This window comes from Octopus bimaculoides, chromosome 15 (assembly GCF_046866305.1).
Source record: "Octopus bimaculoides isolate indiv1 chromosome 15, ASM4686630v1, whole genome shotgun sequence".
Lineage (NCBI taxonomy): Eukaryota > Metazoa > Mollusca > Cephalopoda > Octopoda > Octopodidae > Octopus > Octopus bimaculoides.
The window spans coordinates 50,998,218-51,019,372 of NC_142942.1; the positions used below are offsets into that span (position 1 = coordinate 50,998,218).

The 21,155-nt window shown below is 34.3% G+C and overlaps 1 protein-coding gene across 1 annotated transcript; it reads left to right on the forward strand.

Annotated features, from left to right (window-relative positions):
• Positions 1-177: 177 nt before the first annotated feature.
• On the forward strand, positions 178-15,266 carry LOC106870784 (transmembrane 6 superfamily member 1). Its single transcript, XM_014916981.3, has 7 exons — positions 178-1,258; positions 4,337-4,538; positions 6,764-6,846; positions 10,552-10,688; positions 11,967-12,050; positions 12,490-12,579; positions 12,845-15,266. Exons 1-7 carry the CDS (start codon positions 1,072-1,074, stop codon positions 13,265-13,267), a joined length of 1,206 nt encoding a protein of 401 aa, XP_014772467.1. The 5' UTR covers positions 178-1,071; the 3' UTR covers positions 13,268-15,266.
• The last annotated feature ends 5,889 nt before the right edge of the window (positions 15,267-21,155 follow it).

Genomic DNA, 21,155 nt, shown 5'->3' on the forward strand with positions numbered 1-21,155 from the left:
ATAATACTAAAAGATAAACGTGTTTTTTTTAAATCAATACAATGTTTAGAAAAATTGCTTTTCTATATACTTTTCATATGTATTTAGAGGCATTTAACATAAGTTCACCATTTTACAAAATTAAATTAGAAAATTGGACAAAACAGAACACAACTGAAATTTTTTTTTTAAATAAGCAGGCAGCGGACATAGGAAAAATATCTAAAAATAAATTTTATTTGATCTTGCTCTCAATTGAATAACCTCGTTTCAGGTGTATGTAATACAATGTTTATTACTTTAAAGGGTCAAGTGTTTGAATAATGAGCTTCAAAAGTTACGAAATATTCTTGTAGCTACTGCAGTCAGGTAGCATTGCCGATTGTATCTACTTTGAACTAATTTTGACCAATCAATCGGAACATCTGAAGAGAGGATTGTTTAGTAATTTTCAAGTGCATCGAGACTCGAAAAGGAAAAAGAAAAAAAAAAAGATTTATTCTGTTTTTAAAAGTTACTTAATTGTTGCTATTTCATACAAAAATACCAATTCGCTTTTAAAAACTGCTTTTCCTATATCCTGCGTTGCTTAAGCTGCCTCAAACAGCTCGGCAAATGTCACTATTTACTCTCCCTAGTGGGTTGATCTTTCAAAAACAAACCAATTTGCAATTCTGAAATACTCTACGAGTCTTTATTTTTCTCTCAAGATTCACACTAGCATAAAACTATTTTCCTTAATTACAATTCACTCCATCTCTCGCCCCGCCTTCTTTCTCTCTCCCCTCTCTCATACACATTATTTCTTTCTCTCTGTCTCTCTCTCTCTCTCAGCTCTCCAATTCACCCGCACTTCTTAAAACTGCTATTCCGAGAGATAACTTATTTCTTTATGAATCCAGAAGCTGCTGCTTCAGCAAATCAAAACTAAATGCAACATGACGTTTATTTGTTATATCTGGAAGGACATCAACGAAGAAAAAGATTTCTGTTAGTTTAAATAATTTTAACGCAGTAGTCAATTGGATGACAGGGTTAACTATTCTAGAAGCTTATATTTCCACTTGTTCTGTTAATCTCTAACAACTCGGAATGTCGGCAATAGTTTTTCTATCATCGTTACTGGCAATTCCCACTTCTTATTGCCTAAACAATATTTTCACAGTGCGACAACCTTTGTTAATACTTTTCTGCGGTATATTCGTCCTTTCTGTTATCATTGGCATTCCATATCTCTATATACGAAACCGGCGAAATGTTACAGATCGTTTCTTTTATGGTAAGTCACCTTGAAACTTCAATCAACGTCTTTTTTATGTAATTTTTATTAATCTTTTTCGTTTTACCCCTTTCAGCTGTTGTCTTCCTAAAGTTGTTTACTTTGCCGTCAAAATGTTAATTAACTTATAATATACTTCCTCTCTCCACCCTCTGCTAATCACAGACACAGTTAAGTCCCTTGCAGCTCTTCGATCAGTTCAGCTAAGCTTCCTCGGCAACCACTGAATCAGGTTAATTACAAATCTGTGACCAGATTCCTTCGGAAATTCAACTGAATATCCCTTAAAGTGTATTCTGCTTAAAAACAAATACAGAGTATATCTTGGATAGTCCGTCGAAAGTAAGAAACGCGTACACCTGGTGTTTAGGGTTAGGATTAAGGTTAGGGACTTTTGTTACACGAAAACAGGTGGTGTACGTATTCTTTACCTCTGCCTTTAGTCTTACATATACTGACTGAAAAATCAATAAAATCGAACGCTTGGCATGTTTACAGATGTGGGTTCGTATTCCAGTGGGGAGCCTTCAATCTTTTTCTTTCCCAAAGGGCTTTTCAACCTTATATTTACATGCTGGTATTTATAGCTTAATGTACTATGAGATCCACTGTTCCAAAAAAGAAATTAAGGTTGTTGTTCGAACGCCTTTGATTAAAGGGTTGACATGTTGATAACTTTCCTGTTTGTGTCAGCCAAAAGTTGTTGATAGCCCCTTAGTCAAGCTACATTAAACAGATTTGATTGAAGGTTTTCTAGCAATTGGTTAACCTATCTTTTTGCCTGATTAAGACTATTTTATCCAAAGAATCCCCTTTTTAAGGCATTAGAGTATGAGTTACTGGGATTTGGCTGCTATTTCTAGCATATTGAGCGACCACATGTAGCCGCGTTAGTTGGCTTCTATCCACGAAATGCAGAGCTTATTGGTGTACTAAAATGAAAAGAAGCCATCCCTATGCAAGTGTGCCTCTGCCCAAATTTGCTTCCTCATAATTTTCAGAAAAAATTATTTTTTTAATGAAATTTACTACAAAGCCCTTTCAGATGGTTTGTCTTGTACTTTAACTACTCGGGTTCTGTTGACGCACTTATCTTTCCACCTCTCATCATCCTTGCTGTGTCCATTCTTCCAGGCCCTACCTTAATCACTATGCCCAGTCTTTTCTCCCCTAGAACACTGGGGTTCTGGTATCTCTCCTGCAGGTATTTATTGTGTTAATCTCACCAGTCTTGAAAGGTTCTCAAATGCGATGACCACTGCACCTTCCTTTAGACTCAGCAAGTAAACACAGAAGTGGGACGTAAATCAAGTTTCACCAAATTCTTAGTTGTTTTAGCTCCAGGTAAACGTTGATTGAACAGACAGACATTTGGTCACAGGAGTTCTAGCTCTTTATGACCATCATGGCATGCATTGTCCACTATCGACTTCTTTAAATTGGTAGAATGCAATTTGGAGATCTGGCTGTTATTTTTAATAGGACAGACGACTGCATAGAGGCTCTTTTGTTTACTTGTCTAATACTAAATATAGAATGAGACCTGATTTCTCTATAGCAGTCTTTTGTGGGTAGGGATGTAGTCAATTATAATGACAGCCAGTTTGTGACTTGTATCTGTTTATGTAACATTGGTATATCCAATTATGCTACATTGCTATATTTGGTGGCTATTTAAGCAATGAGTTGGATGTGGTGTTGAAGAAGAAGCAAGATCTGAAATATGCTAGACACCTATTGCCTATTTTTCTATCTTCAATCATATTGCTTACATAGATGTGTTTGTATATGAAATGCAACAGATCAGTGCTGGCTCTAATTTCTGTAGAATGTCTGTAGAGATAATTTTCAATAGTGAAATAATTTATCTACTAACACTGGTGGGGTACAATATTGACTTCTAAGCCTTTAATATACTTGGTTAGTATTCTATGGTTGCAAAATGAAATATGGTGCCCCTACCAACAACTAATATATATATATTCTATTTATTTGTATGGCGTTTAAACTTGGAATGTAAAAGGTATAGACATGATGGTGTGGTTAAGCATTTTGCTTTGCAAACCAGGAAATCACAATGTTTGATTCCCAATGCAAAGCATTTTCAATAAGTATCTTGTTGACTGCTTTGTGAGTTTGTTAGATAGCAACTGTGTAGCTCTTCTTGATTATGTATATAAAAGTATCAAAACAGTCAGAATCCTTAGCATGGTAGCTGACGAAGACTAAATTTTCAAATTCTAAAAAAAATTTCTATTATCTGTTTTATGTGTTTTTGCTGATTGTGCCCATTCTTCATATATAAATTTATGTATATATATGTGTGTGTGTATAATCATTGTTATTTAACATCCGCTTTCCATTCTGACATGCATTGATGGTTTGATAGGATCCAGTAAACCGCAAGGTTGTGTTGAGTTCCAACGTCAGCTTTGGAGAGTGAGAATAAGAGAGGAAATATATGAGAGAGAAGCTGCACTCCTCTCTCTCACACACACACATAATATATATATATATATATATATATATATATGTGTGTGTGTATGCACACACACACATTGTGCTTCCAAATAACAATACTGTCTGTGGTATTTACATCACTCTGTGCTTTCAAATGGTAATACCCTCTGTGTTATTTACTCCACCAAAGTTATACACACTGTCTCTTTAGCCATTCTTTCACCAAATGTGATCTAAAGTAGAATAACTGAACATTATTAAGCATTTTGTCAGAATCTCTACAAATGCTACTGTGCACCTTCTTTCATGTGTGATAAAATTACCTGCACTGGTGAAATTGGTGAATACGTTTCTCATCAGCCATCCTACTTTGTGTTCCTGTCTTCAGTTCCTCTGACAGTAAGTCTATTTGAGAGAGACATGTATCCTGTCCAGGGAGATATTAGTCTCTTCCCTGATCAGCTTCAACAAAACAAGATAAGCCACAGCAGCCATAACAACCACTATGATTTAGACAAATTGTTGTTTTAGTCTATTATGAAAGTTCTTACTGTTCTTGTTTTGCTTAAATTAATTATAATCTTTATTCTTTTTGGTTTTTTTAATTTCTTATTTCAGTCTTGGGAATATTTACATTCAGCTCTGTAATTGATTTGATCATTGCTTTAGAAAACGATGGCGTTATTGACGACTTCATGGAATTCTACTTAAGAGAAGGAGAACCCTACTTGAGAACCTCTCACGGCACAATGATATGTTATTGGGATGGCATTGCACATTATGCCATGTACCTGGTTATGTTAACAGCACAATCATGGAAGTAAGAATTAACCTTATATATTTGATAGAAACACTAGTTGTGAATGGTTGCACGTGTTGATGAATCTCTCTCTCTAACTCTGATCCTTTAAATGACTGTATGAAAATGTATTTACTTAAGTGCATAAGATACCAGGGAACAAGCTGAGGGGCCAACGTATCAGCCTTCTTTCCTTTCGTGTGAATTCTGCTTCTGATGGAGTAATAGTGGGACCATCGTGCCATACAGCTTATCTTGGGCTTTTAAACTTGGTGGAGGTCCATCCCTCTGCTGGTCTAAACACAGTTGGTTTCTTCCCGAAAGAAAGCAACAGCATCAGAAGAACAAAAGATGAACTGACCCACCCCTACCATATTCTGTCCAATGGTGAAGTCATGTGGCTATTCAATTCACAGTCATAAGATCATGGATTCAGTTCCTAGATTGGGCAGCACATTGTGCCCTTGGACAAGACACTTTACTTCATGTTGCTTCAGTCCACTCAGCTGTAAAATGAGTTACATCTGTTGCAGAGTGATGCCTTGCAGACAATTGACCCCCCAAATCTTGCAAATACAAGAGGTGAATGGTCCTTAATGGCTACAATGCACTGAATAAGGATGATGACGAGATGTCCTGTGGCTGCAAACACCTAAACATAAAATGGCATAGTTCACCTAATTTTAAATGGCCTAGTTTACCCCACCCTTACCCAAACCAGTTCCTCTAATTATAGATACATGCTACTGGTTAAAGACAGCTCACCGTTTTGTATAGTGACTACACTAAAATTTATGTTTTGTTAACATCAAGTGCTGAATTCAATACAAATAGTATAACTGAAAGAGATAATGAATGAGGTTTTAAATGATTAGAAATAACAGCCACCTCAAATTACATTCTAATATCTTTCAAAAAATATGGAAGATCACATTACATAATGTGATTCTGGATACACTATGCCTGAATCCAGCTATCTATTTAAAGCTACATACAAGGGGCGCTGAAATGTTCCTGGCTTTAAGGGTATCGCAAAAGTCCTGGCTGGAGGCCCAACCTTCTTAGTCCTTTTACAGGGCTTAGAAAAACTAAAGGGCTGCTGCAATATGTGTGTGAATCTGAGAGGGGAATATGTTGAACAAAACCACAATTAACTGATCCTCCTGTATTTTCTTTCACCCAAAGCCAGGTACTTTTCAATATCCCCTCGTATGACTATGGTACATCTATCCACACTTACAGTTTACATTTCTACTCTGGAATCTCCATCTTGTTCAGAATATTGATCTACTGGAAGCTATCCAGAGATGTGAAATCAGATGAATACTCTCTGTTAGTTATTTACCATATCCTTGGATGTGTTGCTTCTCTGGACAATGAAATACTAAAGCTTTGACATTTAGCAGCTGATATGGTAGAAGCCTGCAAGATTATCCACCATCTTTCCAACAATTTTGACCACCTTTTTGAATCTAGTGTCTCTATCATCTGTGAACACAGTTATAAAATCAAAAAATAGCAAACATTTTTCCTTTCTCAGAATTGTTGAAAAAGAGATTAAACTATCCATATCAGTTCGTTAGTTCTCAGAACACTGTGTGCTACAAAAATTCCATGCTTCCAGGAATTTACCAACACACTTTTCACTTGCCTATACACTCTTAACTCTTTATGGCTCATTCACTGCCTGATATGGTTGGTTTAAATGCCTGGTATGGCTGTTTTAAATGCTTAGTGGCATTTCTTCCAGTTCTTTACATTCTGGGTTCAAATTCTGCTGAGATTGACTTTGCCATTCATCCTTTTGGTATCCATATATCAAGTAGCAGTTAAGCACCAGGTTTATGAAATTGATTTCTTCCTCCTCTCAAAATTGCTGGTCTTGTGCAAAATTAGAAAGAATTATTGGAACATAAGTACAGCATATAATTATTATTGCCATAATTCTGAATTATGAAATATGGTACAACACACTTGAACACACACACACACACATACAGATACAGCAATACACTTTCCTGCTTGCTGTGTGTATGTCTATTTCATTCACACACACGTGCATGCACAAATACTTGACTACACTTTCCTGTTTTGTTTTGTATTTTGTGTGTGTATGTGTGTGTGTGCCTGCCTGCCTGCCTGCCTATCTTCATACATTGACACACACACACACACACACACATACACACACATGTACACACAATGCTGAGAGATAATTTAATGTATATTTTTTTAATATATTCCAGTCAGAATTATCGAGAAGTTGGTCTGTATTGGGTCGGTTCTATTGTTCATAGTATGTTCATCCTGCTTCCTGGAGGTGTTATTGGTAAGTATGTAGGTGTGTGTGTACATCTGTTTTTGTGTGTGTGTGTGTGTGTGTGAGGAGTATGTTTACTTGTTTCTATGAATTATATCTGTTTTTTGTGAGCATGTTTCTGTGATTGTGTCTGTGTGTCTTAATGTCTCTATGAATAATATATTTTTAGATGTACTCAGCATTGATATCAGTGTTGAGGACACCAATCAACTTATTGCTAATTACTTGGCTCTGATATCTTTATTAGTCTTCTATAGAAATTTTGTTAAGTCTCTGGGCTCTTTTGTTTGGTTCCAGTTTACTTAGCAGGCAGTATTAGAAAGTCTTGTACAAGAATGCCACATTGAATAATGTGAACCTAGATGTATTGTGTCTGGGTAAAATAGAGAAAATTGCTATTTCTGGGACACTTTTGAGCATAGGTCTGCTTGTTCAGGGTTTACCTGGGGCTAAACAACAACATCAACACATTAGCATGTCCTGTTTTGGAGAGTGGTATTTATTTATATCAGAAGAGAAGGAACAGTGCTCATGACCCTTATTAGAACCAACAATACTGTAATCCTGGGTATTCTTGGAAAATATAGAATGGTTATGGTTTGAATTCCTTTGACCATATGAACATGGGTCAGCTGTATCAAGGCAGATCTGAGCTTCAACAAAAACTACAGCACCAACAACCTTTTGTTAGTATAGAGAACAGGTTAAACTTGTCTCAAAAGTAACCTTTCACACTCGTGTGTGTATTTATATATATATAATATATACACAAAAGTATCCTTTAACACTCATGTGTTATATATATATATATACATATATATATATATATATATATATATATATATATATATATATATATATATATATATATATACATATATATACATATACACACACATGTGGTTGTTATATATATGTATATAAATATACACATATATTTATATATGTATATTGTGTTCTACATATGCTTTTTTTTTTAACTGACCTGAGGAATATTGCTTACATAGACATAGAAGTGACCTTTTTCTTTTCTGTTGCAATTTTGTTATGTCTAAATCCTGCATTCCTTCTAATTGGTAAAGTAGAGGCCAGAAGACAAAATTGTTTATAAGAGACACAGCTGCGCCTGTTGTTGATGTTGCAGTTGTCAGTTCAAACAAAAAAGTAAACTTGATTTCCTGTCATGATTGAAGTTGTGACGAACATAGTGGGGGAGGAGGAGAAGGAAGAGGAGAAGGAAGGGGAGGAGGAGTGTGATTGGCAGATGAAGAGCAGAAAGAAGAAAATGTATTCCTTTCAGTGTATTCATTATTGTTGTCGTCATCTTTTCGACGTCTACTTTTCCATGCTTGCATGGGTGAGACAGAATTCATCGAGACAGATCTTTCCGTGGCCAGATGCTTTCCCAGTCACCAACCCTTACCGGTTGCTAAGTCAGGTCATATTTCCCCATGGCTAGGCATATCTTTTATGGAAGATTGGAAACAAGCAACATCTCTTGCATGATGGTGATGCTAATTTAGAACCATCGCATGATGTCATGATAAGGAGACATGCACATGCGTACACACACACACACACAAAGAGACAGACAGATACATACATACACACATAGGTAGGCAGGCAGGTAGGTGCGTGCGCGCTCACACACACAGACACAAGATGAACTTCTTTCGGTTTCTACATACCAAATCCACTCACAAGACTGGTTGGCCCAGGGCTATAGAAGACACTTGCCCAAGGTGCTGTGCAGTGGGAATGAACCTAAAACCACACAACTATACTTGCACCTAACTAGAAACTAAAATTTTATACTGTTCTTAAACTCTGTAACTTTCATGTTTCAACTCAGTATATTACTGGTACAGGACCATTCCGTGGCAAAGTCATTAGAGAATCAGCTAGAAAGCTTTGCTATATTTGTTCTGGCTTGCTCTGCTCAGAGTTAAAATCTCACTTAGGTCAACTTTATCTTTCATCCTGTTGAGGTCAATAAATAAAGTAAGTAAAGTACCAGTTAAGTACTTGACTGGTTGATTCTTTTATTTTTCTCCCACTTTTTCTCTGGAAGAAATTGGCTGTGTTTAGTTAGAGAGAGAGTGGGGTTCTTCTGCTGCACAACAACGTCCGCCCTCATATCGCCAATATGAGCAAGGAAGCCATTCGAACGCATGGCTGGGAAGTGCTTCCACACCCGCCATACTCTCCTGATTTGGCACCAACGGCTTTCCACCTCTTTTGGTCTCTTTCAAATGCTATGCGCAAAGTTTCGTTCAATACTGATGCAGAATTGAGAGCTTGGTTGGATCAATTTTTTGAGCCGAAATTGGGTGATTTCTACCAATGAGGTATTGAAAATCTTGTTGAACGTTGGGAAGAAGTTGTAAACAACAAGGGTGAATACATTATTAATTAATTAGTTGTTATTTTTTATTAAACCTTTTAAAAACTTTCAATTTAAAAAATGGTGGGAACTTAGTTGCCAACCCAATAGATGAAATTTATATACACATGAAGTACAAAGTGGTTGTTTCCTCTCAAGCTCGTAATGTAAGAGAAATGGAGTCAATTGTATTGTCTTTACATTTCTGACAAACAGTACAAGGATGTAAAGTTATAAAAACTTAATTTATTATCTATTGCTATTTAAGCTACTTATCTTTCATTTCATATTTCTTTTCTTTGTGGATGTGAAAAATCATAGCTGATCTCCTGTACCTCTCATCATAAAAGATCAATCATAATCAATCTACTGTAACTCCCATCATGAAAGAACAATCACAGTTCAATCAATCATATTCAAACTGCTATAACTTTCATCAGGAAACTGCATTCGGAGTCAAAACGACAAATAAGAGACATATTGTGAGAATGGGTCAGGGGTTGTGATATGTTGGTGTGTGGAAACTTGTATTTCAAATGCATGTCTCCCCCCGCCCGCCCCAGCACTTCTTTTTACTCAGAATGTGAATGTAGATGGAACACTGTATGTGTGGGTAGCATGCTACTATAGTACAGATTTGTACTTTCTGAAACATGAGCTGCGGTCTCGAAACATTTCTGACAAGGAAGTCTAACTATTGTGAAACAACAAAACTATGTGAAAAATGTATGGTTGCCATGAAAGTTTGTTATAAATTGTAAGGTCTAGAATTTATAAAGTGTCAGGTCAGGACAGGTATGGAGGCATGTGCTGTTGCATCATGTTACTGCACACACCATTTGTTGGTATCTGTTCAGTATCTGCTTGGTAACCCTCTGAGCAGTGTCCCAGATAGTTCCCATCTCCACAAGATACTTCCTCGTCTACCATGACCATGTGGTATGTGGTTGAGCAGAATGAGCTATCACCACCAGCTGGATTACCAGAGAAGAGAACATGGTATGCAAGATCCAACTTGGGAAACCAAGCAATATGATCAAACAGTCTGAGGTGACACTCCCGAATCATACAAGTAACAGGATGCTTCCCAGTCTCTGAGTAGAGTCATTGGTTGGATTTTGGATTAGCCCATAACCCCTTGAAGTAGCCTGGTACTAAAAGGTTTCAGGTAGTGTGATTCGAAATGTCTGATTTAGATGTTACTAACAAGTCTTTTCACTGGTTGCCTCAAAGCTCTAAATTTTGTTAATCTGTGTAGGTCAGTCTTATTTGGTGGCATTCAATTAATTTATTAAAAATCTAAATATCATTTTAAATTTGTTTATTCACAGGTAAATATCCCATAAAGTGGGTAATCTTCTTGAATGTTCCATACTTGGTTATTCCAATTTGGGTCGGTGTCAATCTGCTTCAGGACCGACCACGTGTTCAAGTACTTAACACAGATGGCAATCAATCTTCAAAATGGGTAAGTGTAATATGCTTATTGCTCTGTTGTTATTTCATTCTCATTAATTCCTAATTTGACAATAATTAGTTTTCATCTGAGAGGTTTGGCTTCCTAAATAATAATAATGATAATAATAATAATGATAATTATAATAATAATAATCCTTTCTATTATAGGCACAAGGCCTGGAATTTGGGGGAGGGGGATAGTCGATTATATTGACCCCAATACTCAACTGGTACTTTATCCATCCAATAGTTCTTGAGATATTTTGTCCACAGACAAACAAACAAGATGCCTTCACTAAGGCGGAGGTAATAATTTCAATAATAATAATAATAATAATAATGGTTTTAAATGTTGGCACAAGGCCAGTAATTGAGGAAGTGCAGTAAAGTTTATTGACTCTGAAAGGATGAAAGGCAAAGTCAACTTCAGTGGAATTTGAACTCAGAACATAAAGGCATACAAAATGCCACTGAACATTTTGCTTGGCACATTAATGATTCCTTCAGCTCACTGTCTTAATAATAATAGATTTTAGTAGTTTTCTAATTACCATAATTATTTTCTGTCCTCTTTTTCATCATTTTACATAATTCTATCCTTGCTATCATAGACCGTCTAGTTTGACACGACCTGACCCCTCTATTTTATTGCAAACTTTTGGGATAGGTCTTCAATCCAAGGATAATTTGTTCCCACCAGTCTCAGAAGCTGTGAAAAAGGTCATGGTCATTGCCTTTCTTCCTCTTGACTGAGCTATTAACCTTTTGGCATTTAAACTGGCCATATCTGTCCAAAATATTCTGTTTTATCTCTAAACTTGTCAGATCTAGCCTCTTGTATCTGTCCTGTAATTCTAAAAATAACCAACCATATTAACAAAATCTCAAAACTACAAAATGATGCATGATTAATCCAAAACAATGTGAATAAATAAGAGTAACCTGAATGCTAAAGGGTTAAAAAAAAGGGGGTTTAGTTAAGAGTTTTGCATGAAGGAGTCTAATAGACATCTTAAACCATTTGTGGAGTTGCTAGATTGATTGAAACCAGCAGAGTAAAGTTTGTGTAAGGGTATAATTTCATGTTGATATCTGAATTTTGAACTTGTATCATCTTTGTTTAGTAGTGAAATACCTTAATTTCTTAAATGCAACATATTTGATTTTGAGACAAATTTTATGATTGTTTCTTGTGAAACAATCTTAACAAGAGAGATTGCAGCATTATATAAATTAAATATTGCCATGATATATTCATTGTGTCTAACAAAAATTCTTTATTTTACAGGCATTTCTTAAAAAAGATCCCAAAGCTATCCTTTTTCTCATCTATTTCTTGGGTGCAAGTTTTGTTGCAGTTTTACGTGCTTTTGTAAGTAAATTTATGTTTAAATAATTTTTCAATATTCACTCTAAGGCAAAAATAGCTAGTCACTGGTATCCAACTGGACAACCATTGCCTCTAAATCAGTGTTTCACATAAAGCTTGGACATCAGATCTGAAAGTGGAATAAATGCCATGGCAGACGTACAGTAGATGTTTTTGACTTTGCCTGTTGGCCTTCTACCTCATCGCTGGACACTTTCCTTACCTACTATCCTCATTGATATTATCAACTGTGGTTTGAATGTAGCTGGTTTTCCAAGATGGTATGGTTCATGATTTATCCCCTTGCCTGAACTTGCTATCCTTGTGCTAAAGTTTGAAATCGATTTTTTTTTTGTTCTGCTTTATCTGTTTCCTTGTCATGTTTCTAACAATTGCATGTATATTATTTCTTTTTCTCTTTCCCTCTTTCTCTGGTCTAAAGGCTGTCCTTGGTGGAGACCACATTTTCAAGTCCTACTTGATTAATATGGAACCTTATTTGATGGACCCTTCAGCTTTCCCTAAAATGCAAGTAAGTTATCTCACAGAGTTTTATATTTCCTTCATAATCATCATCATCGTTTAATGCCCGTTTTCCATTTTTGCACGCTAATTATACTGTCAGCTCACCATCTTCATATATAACTAAAGATTACAAGACATTTAATCTGTTGCTCTGTTATTTCTTCTACTTGCTGCTAAAATGTGTTACATATTTCAGTTTATGATGCAACTAGCTTTAGCTATTTCATGTTTCCTTTTTTTTAAGTCTTTCTTTTGTGTGTTTATTTTTCCAGATGTTGGTTTATCTGTTCTACTTTTTGCCATATTATATATCCATGATAGTCTTCCTTCTATCGACACAAACATCTTTAATTAGTTGGGTCATAGATTTCTCGTTCATCCATGCCGGCGCTGCAGCTCAAGCCCAATTCTCTCACATTGGATCCTCTCTGCATTACCGAACGCCTTACAGTCTGCGAGTACCACAGAAGACATCTTACTGGTTTACCTTCTGGGGTATTAATCTCTCATTGCTTATGGTACCACAACTGTTTATGCTTTACTGCCAATCCAAAGTCGTGCCAATCGTGGAAGAAGAAGGCCCTGATATAAAAAGATCAATGGCCACGATGAACAGTCAAGAATCGCTGGACGCTATTGACCGACTTGTTGAGAATGCAACCAGAAACAGAAAAATTGCTTTACAACCTAAGTGATGTTAAAAGTAAAGGTTTTTGCTATCTTAAGACATTCCATTTTCAGCACAATTTCAATGACATTTTCTATATACAAGCTTTATTATTTTTTTTTTTTGTTTTTAATACCTTCTGAGAAAATTGTTATTTTTGTTTTTGTTATTAGCACAGTAGACCTAGTTTAAGGGCCAATATTTCAAAAAGAAATATTTTAAACCATTTAATTTAAGTCCTATCAATTATTATTATTATTTTTTTTTTTTTTTGGTTGATTTTTGTGATTTCAAAAATTTTTTTTTTTTTGTAATTTTTACATTCAAGATGAGTCTCATGTTTTTTGAGGTTGAAATATCCTGTAATATCAATATTCTTAACTTTTACTGAAATATTTGGTTTAAAATTTTTACTGTCTGATATTAAAAGTATTTTGAATATTTGGACATATCAGGAAATTTTTTAATTCTTTTAGTAATGAATTTTTAAGAATATCTCTGTTGCCAAATATAAACTATGGTGAAAGTAAGTTTTAGCTTATATTTCTTCAGAACTGGGGTTTTTTTTTTTTTTTTACTTAATATTTAAAAAAAAATTATTTTGTAAATAAATAAATTCATGTAAAATGTTGAGCTTTAAAAGTTTCACTTAAAATAACAGCCCCATGGCAAAATCAAATCTTCTGCTCCTCTGCAAATAATCATAGTGAAATATATTCATAACTGATTTCAGTTATTTTAAATATTCAAATATTCTCTATTTTGAAATGTATATTTTGGCTTTTAAATCGATGTCGCTCCAGCATGGCCTTAGCAATATGCCTACACAATTGCACAATATATTTTTTTTTAATGAAGAATAAAATGTAAATAAAATGTTTAGGAACTTGCTGATCCATGGAAAAAATATATATGTGATTGAAATGGAGATATGACAAGTTTCTTGATGCTTTTTTAAAGAAGTGTTTTATTATTGAAAGAAAAAGCCTACTCAGAACTCATCCTTTTTTTTAGGCTGCATGTTATATTTCCAACTTCTTTTTAACACAAAGAAAAAGAAAAATCACCATCTCTAATGTGGTTCATAAATTATTGTGTAGCAGCTCAATGAATAATTTTCCAGATTTTGTAAATCTTGCACAGATATTATATATCTTTTGTATATATTCATTGAAACTTTTGCCAAGAAGTTATTAATTTTGCATTTTCTAATGCAATACATTATCGGTGCTTGTCACAATCAAATATTTATCTATTTTACTCTCTCTCTGTCTTCTGTAAGTTTACAAGTCCTTTCATTCACATTCTACACAGCTTCTGTTATTCTGTGATAGTAACTCAGTATTCAGCAAACACTGTATTTATTCTAAATTTAATTTGAACTTTGCCTTCAAACATGTACAAATTTGATAATTTTTTTTATTACCTCTCCATAAAATCTTCCCAATTCAATATCATCACTTTATAGAAAAGAATATGTGGATGCTTCTGAAGCTGATTCTTATTCTGTCCTGATTTACAAACGTGCATGTCTTGTTCCACCAAGGAAAATATCTGACACCTCCAGATGTTACTCTGTTGATGTACCTTTCTTTCTTTCTCGCCGTTTTAAAGCTTAGCGAGGTTCATGGGCCCGGTTTCCCAGTTTTTATGGCGTATGTGTTCCTCCCAGCTGAACAAGACGCCAGTCCATCGCAGCGTTACTCAAGAAACAGGAAGAAAGAGTGACAGAAATTTGGGGCGAAAGAGTACAACAGGGGCACCACCACCTTCTGCTGGAGCCTCATGGAGCTTTAGCAAATCCCATATCTCACCGATTATTCATCAGTCTCTCCAGACTAGCATGGTTAGTGATCTACTCATGTCTAACATAGCAAAATGTTCCACTTATGTTTAATGTCTACAAGAACTAACATCATGAATTAACATATTGCAAATTAATGTTAATTTTTTAACTTTGATTTTTTGTTTTTCTTGTTTCTCTTTTCCTTTTTTGTAAAATGGAAATAAAAGTGCTTTGATATATATATTGCTTTGTCCGTTTGAATCTCTTCACGTTTGAAATAACTTTACAAACATGGTGATGGTGTTTCTATAAGATCATATTTTTTTCACTGACAAACTACGACGGGAGAATTTTACAAGGAAAGATAACTCATATTATCCAAGTATTATTTTCTTTCATATTTCTCTCCCTTTATCATTTTTAAAAAAATAAGTTTTAAACGAGACCCAAGGATACTGAACTCTTCACAATTTTTTTTTATATAGAGGCACACTAGTGAGTTGCCTGTTCATTGTTTTCCCCATCCCCCCTTGAAGGGCTTCAAATTGACTTATAGTACTTTATTATACAGTACTCATGCTACTTACCATACCCCCAATTTACTGCTAATTACAGTGAACAAGCTATAGTTGGGTCTTGGCCATTGACCATAAAAATCTTTTTTTTTTTGACCTCAGACGAATCCTCAGTGGTGCCTCCTGCTATCTCACTCTTTCATAACATCTTGCTAGCTTAACGTGAATAAATAAGCTTTACATTTGATATAATAATCTGAATGCTAATGGGTTAAAAGACAGATTGAAAAATAATCTTAGGCATGCAATTGGTGCTTACTAGATGAAACAAGACTTCTGAAAGTTTCAACTCGAGTCCAGCTGGAATCTCCTGCTCTGAATTTGCACATCTGTTGAGTGTTTTTTAGCTTTGTTTTTTGCTCCTTCATATTTAAAACATAAACATGTAACTTGAAACTGGAGACAGGAAAAAAAATCCTTTCTACTATAGGCACAAGGCTCTGAAATTTAAGGGGATTGGGTTAGTTGAATACATTGACCCAGTGAACAACTGGTACTTATTTTATCGACTTCAAAAGGATGGCAGGCAAGGTTGCCCTCAGCAGAATTTGAACGCAGAATAATAATAATTTCAAATTCTAGCACAAGGCCAGCAATTTCAGGTGAGGGAGTAAGTTAATTACATCAACCCCAGTGTTTCACTGATACTTAATTTATCGACCCCGAAAGGATGAAAGGCAAAACCGACCTTGGTGGATTTTGAACTTGGAATGTAGTGATAGGCGAAATACCACTAGGCATTTCATCCAGTGTGCTAATGATTCTGCCAGCTCATCACCTTAATAATAATAATAATAATAATAATAATTCATTTAGGCCTGCTAGCTTGTTCCCATAATCATCATCGTTTAACGTCCGCTTTCCATGCTAGCATGGGTTGGACGATTTGACTGAGGACTGGTGAACCAGATGGCTACACCAGGCTCCAGTCTGATTTGGCAGAGTTTCTACAGTTGGATGCCCTTCCTAACGCCAACCACTCCGAGAGTGTAGTGGGGGCTTTTACGTGCCACCGGCACGAAGGCCAGTCAGGCGGTACTGGCAATGGCCACGCTCAAAATGGTGTATTAATAATAACAACAACAACAACAACAACAACAACATTAACAGCAATGTTTTAAAATCAAGGTTCATCCTCTATTTGAGAAGATGAATGCAGAGGGAGAGGTGCAAAAAAACAAGTCAGTGATAACCCATGAAATTAAGTTTGATTTTATTGGAAATGTACTTCAATGAACAGCAGTGAATAGGATCCTTCCAACATCATAGAATTGTGTTCAGAATCTTCACTAAATACAAACATCTACTGATCCTCACATTTACACAGGTATGAAATACATTGTTCGAGATCTGTAGCAAGGCCACAGACAAGTCAGTTGATTTTCTGGAGTCTTGATGTGAAAATATATGGCAATGTAGGTGAGATCTGCTAAAGAGTTCCATTGGCAGCTTTCTGATGTTCTAGTAGTAGTAGTAGTAGTAGTAGTAATAGTGGTAGTAGTAGTAGTAGTATTAGTATTATTATCGTTATTATAATTATTATCATCTTCATCATCATTATGCAGATTAGAGTACCACACAAAAATATTATATATATATATATACACACACACATATATATGTGTATGTATGAGTATACACACGCATATATGTGTATATACATATATAAATATATGAGTATATATATATATATATATATATATATATATAAATTGTTTTAAAAAAATTATTTATAACTGAGACAAAAAAAGACATCAATGAGGAATCGGTCTTGGGTTGGAACCAAGACAGTTCCTTTGTCAGCTCTAAAGAGTCCAAAATCTAATTTGAAAACGAAATAAAATTTTTAAAAATAATAATAATAATAAAATGAAAATAAAATGAAATGAACATGTTCAATTGAATGATTGAAACCAAGAATCAAAATAACAAAAATAACCAAAAAATTATTTCTGTTAAGCCCTTTGCAAATTATGGGATCACAATTAGCAAAAGTTGATGAAAAATGATGCTATCAAAGTATAAAAGTAAAATAAATTAATTGAAAAAAAAAACAAAAACATTACCTACAATTTCAGAGCATTAAAAAAAATAAAAAAAGAAAAACAAAGGCCAAAACTTGATAAAGTTAATCATTAGATGTTTGTGCCTCATTAATTAGCTAATTAGTAAATCTAAAACCTGATCTACCCTTTAAGCTTGCTTTCCCTTTATGCATATTATTTCTGTTTTGTAAAAAATTACTTACTGATTGATATATGTAAATATATTGACAGTCTGTCTGTCTGTTGTTTTTCTTTCTCTCTCTTTCTCTCTCACACACACATACATATATATATATACATACATCTGACACTGCTTTGTACACCCATACATACATATGTATATATATGTATGTGTGCATGCATACACATACACACACACATATATACATCTATATACATATGCATATAAATATACATATATACACACATATGCATAAACACACACACACACATATATATATATACATATATACATACACACACACATATAGTATGTATGGCTGTGATAATAAATCTAGTAAGTTTTTTTAAATTCTAGCACCACAACATTCTAAACCAATTAATTACTGATTAATTTTTTCTAGTCTTCAAAACTCTTTAGTTACAATTAATTAAACACACTAATGTATCATGTCTGTTGTATTCTAGAATCTTCTTTTACAGTTAATTTGTAGGCTTTTAATATCGAGTACTGATTTGCTATATACACACATATATAAACCTAAAAATCCATTAGAAGAAACCTTCTAAGCAAGAGTTACAGTGATATTAACATAGTGGATAATGTTTACAAGTCATATTCCACTGATTTTTATATCGTATCATGACAGAACAGCAACTTCTACTGTACAAGAAACTTCCAAAAACTTTTACTCACACAGCCAGTCTTACAACTGTAGATTCCTCTTTGTCCTAGAATTTTCGTTTTTTTTTTTTTTTTTTTACAATGAACTAATCTAAAAAAGGAGGAAAAAAAAAAAAGACGAAACAATAAAGAAATAAAACGAGTTAATCTGTAGAACATTCCCTTGAGAAAAATAACAACTCCATATTTAGCATTGTAAAATGAAAAAAGTTCTAAGTCCTTTTTGAATGACATTTGGTTGAAATAGTTGAACTATAGATTAGCTGGATAAAACCCTCCCTCCCCCCCACCGCACAAAAGTTGGGCAAGAAAGACAAATTATTAGGACCCCTTTAGCTAGTGTCACTAATTATGACATGAGGTACCATCAAGGACAGTGAAATCCAGAGAAGTCAGTACAAGGCACTACTTGAAGAAATCGGTTTCAAAGTGGAATCTTGAGGGAGAAAGAAGGGAAAGGAAGGGGGGAGGGGGGGCAAGTAAACAGTTACAAAAAATGTCTTTCCTAAGTCGGACTGTCTCATTTCAAGTAGCATTTCAGGGTTGTACTAAGGAATGAGCTATAAAAATATTCCCATATTTGTTTTAATTTTCGGAAAAAAAAAAGAGAAAAAAAAAAAAGGAAAAAAGAAAATTAGAAAAAAAAAAAAAAGAAAAGAAAAATGAAAAGTTAAAAGAAAAAAATAAGAATCCATGATACAATCCCTGATCGTCATACAAAAGAATGTTTCCAACTAAAAATGGAAGCAAAACAGAGAGAATAGAACAAACAAGAACTTAATTCTCCCCAGCAATTACAGATACATCATCAAGAGCCCAAAAATATAGCTGTCTTTCTTTCTCTCTCTCTCTCTCTTTGTATCTCTTTCACTCTCGCTATCTTACAATCTTTTTCTATCTCACTACAGCTACATTCACATCAGTAACACTCAATGACCTAGCACTCACCAGATATATCAGTAACAGCCAAAGATTTAGTTCTTCCAAACTACATACACATCATCAGCATTGGCCAAAGTTTTAGCTTTCTCCAGCCATCAATATGACACATCAGCAACATTCAAAAGTTTTCCCCCACTGCTCAGTCAATCCAGTAACAACTGAGAATTTAGCTCATTTCTCTTCTCCTTTTCTCTTTCTTTCTCTCTCTTACCAGCCACCAATACATCAACAGCAACCACTCAGAAACGACTCGGTGGCTACAGACACGTCCATCAGTGGCAGCCAGGTTACCCCAGATACATCAGAAATAACCGAAGAGTTAACTCTCTACAGCTATAGACACAGTTGTAACAGCCAGACTTAGCATTCTCCAGCTAAGATAATTTCTTTTTCCTTTTTGTCAAAAAAAAATTAAAAAATTTAATTCAGAATTTCCCATGTGGAATATACATGGAATTTAAGCATAAAACAAAAAAAAAAAGACAAAATTAATGGTAAAATTAAAAATAAATAAACAAAATGTAAGGTTTGATAAAAACAATATCTTTCTTTTTTAAACATCCCTCTAAACCAACTTCTATCATTCTATTGGAATGGTAGCTTCTCAGCAAAACCTGATCTGTTTTTAAGATAATTACAATAGAGGAAGACCAATATTTTAAGTCAATACAAGGGTTTTTTTTATAAAATTTATTTGTATTTTGATTAATTGCTCCAACTTCCTTTGTGTAAGAGAGATTTTTATACTGGAGGTTACTTAGTACAACATCCTTCTGTAGAATAGTGATTCACATAGTTTTAAACTCTCTCCTTGCTATCTCTCCCCTTCTTTAACTATTTAGGAAACATCTACCATACTCTTAGTTGCTTCAAGGGTACTCTGTGTATATATTAAAGGACAGCAATCTATACCCAATATACATACATACATATATATATATATGGTTGGTCTATATTACTCCATAAGGAGCGGAGGACTGGTTACTGGTTTCTCTGGCATATACATTCCTCCCAAGAAAAGACACTGGTCCATTGCAGTATTACTTATTTTTACTAGTTGAATAGACTGGAGCAACATGAAATGAAGTGTTTTGCTCAAGAACACAGCATGTCGCCTGGTCCAGGAATTGAAACCACAATCTGACGACCATGAGTCCAACACCTTAACCACTGAGAACACATGCCTCCACTATATATATATATATATATATATATATATATATACACAAAGGTATAAAATTAGCTGATTTGAAAAAAAAACAATCTACTTATTGAATTTATTTATGAGAAATTCTTGTTTTAATAATTTCAGTAATTTAAAATATTAGAATCTGTTTCTAATACATCAACATATTGATACCATAAATATGTTCATAGCTATTTAGTTAATTGTTATTTACAATAAATAATTAATTTTAAAATAGCCATTAATAGACATAAGTTTTATCTGTTAAAAAATCTTCTTTTGTAATTATGATGTAAAACTAACAGAATGTTAAACTGAAATAAAATTTATCTAGGAGCTTTTAAAAAAGGCCTAGAAAGCTGTATCCATAATGAAATAGAACTATTTAAAGTTTGTATTCATAATGATGCCAACTGTTTAGACAAAGTATCTTATCTATAAAAGGCATCTACTATAAAACACAGAGTTAGAGAGCAACTGTTTACTAATTTAAGCTAAAGAGAAGGAATACTGTTGG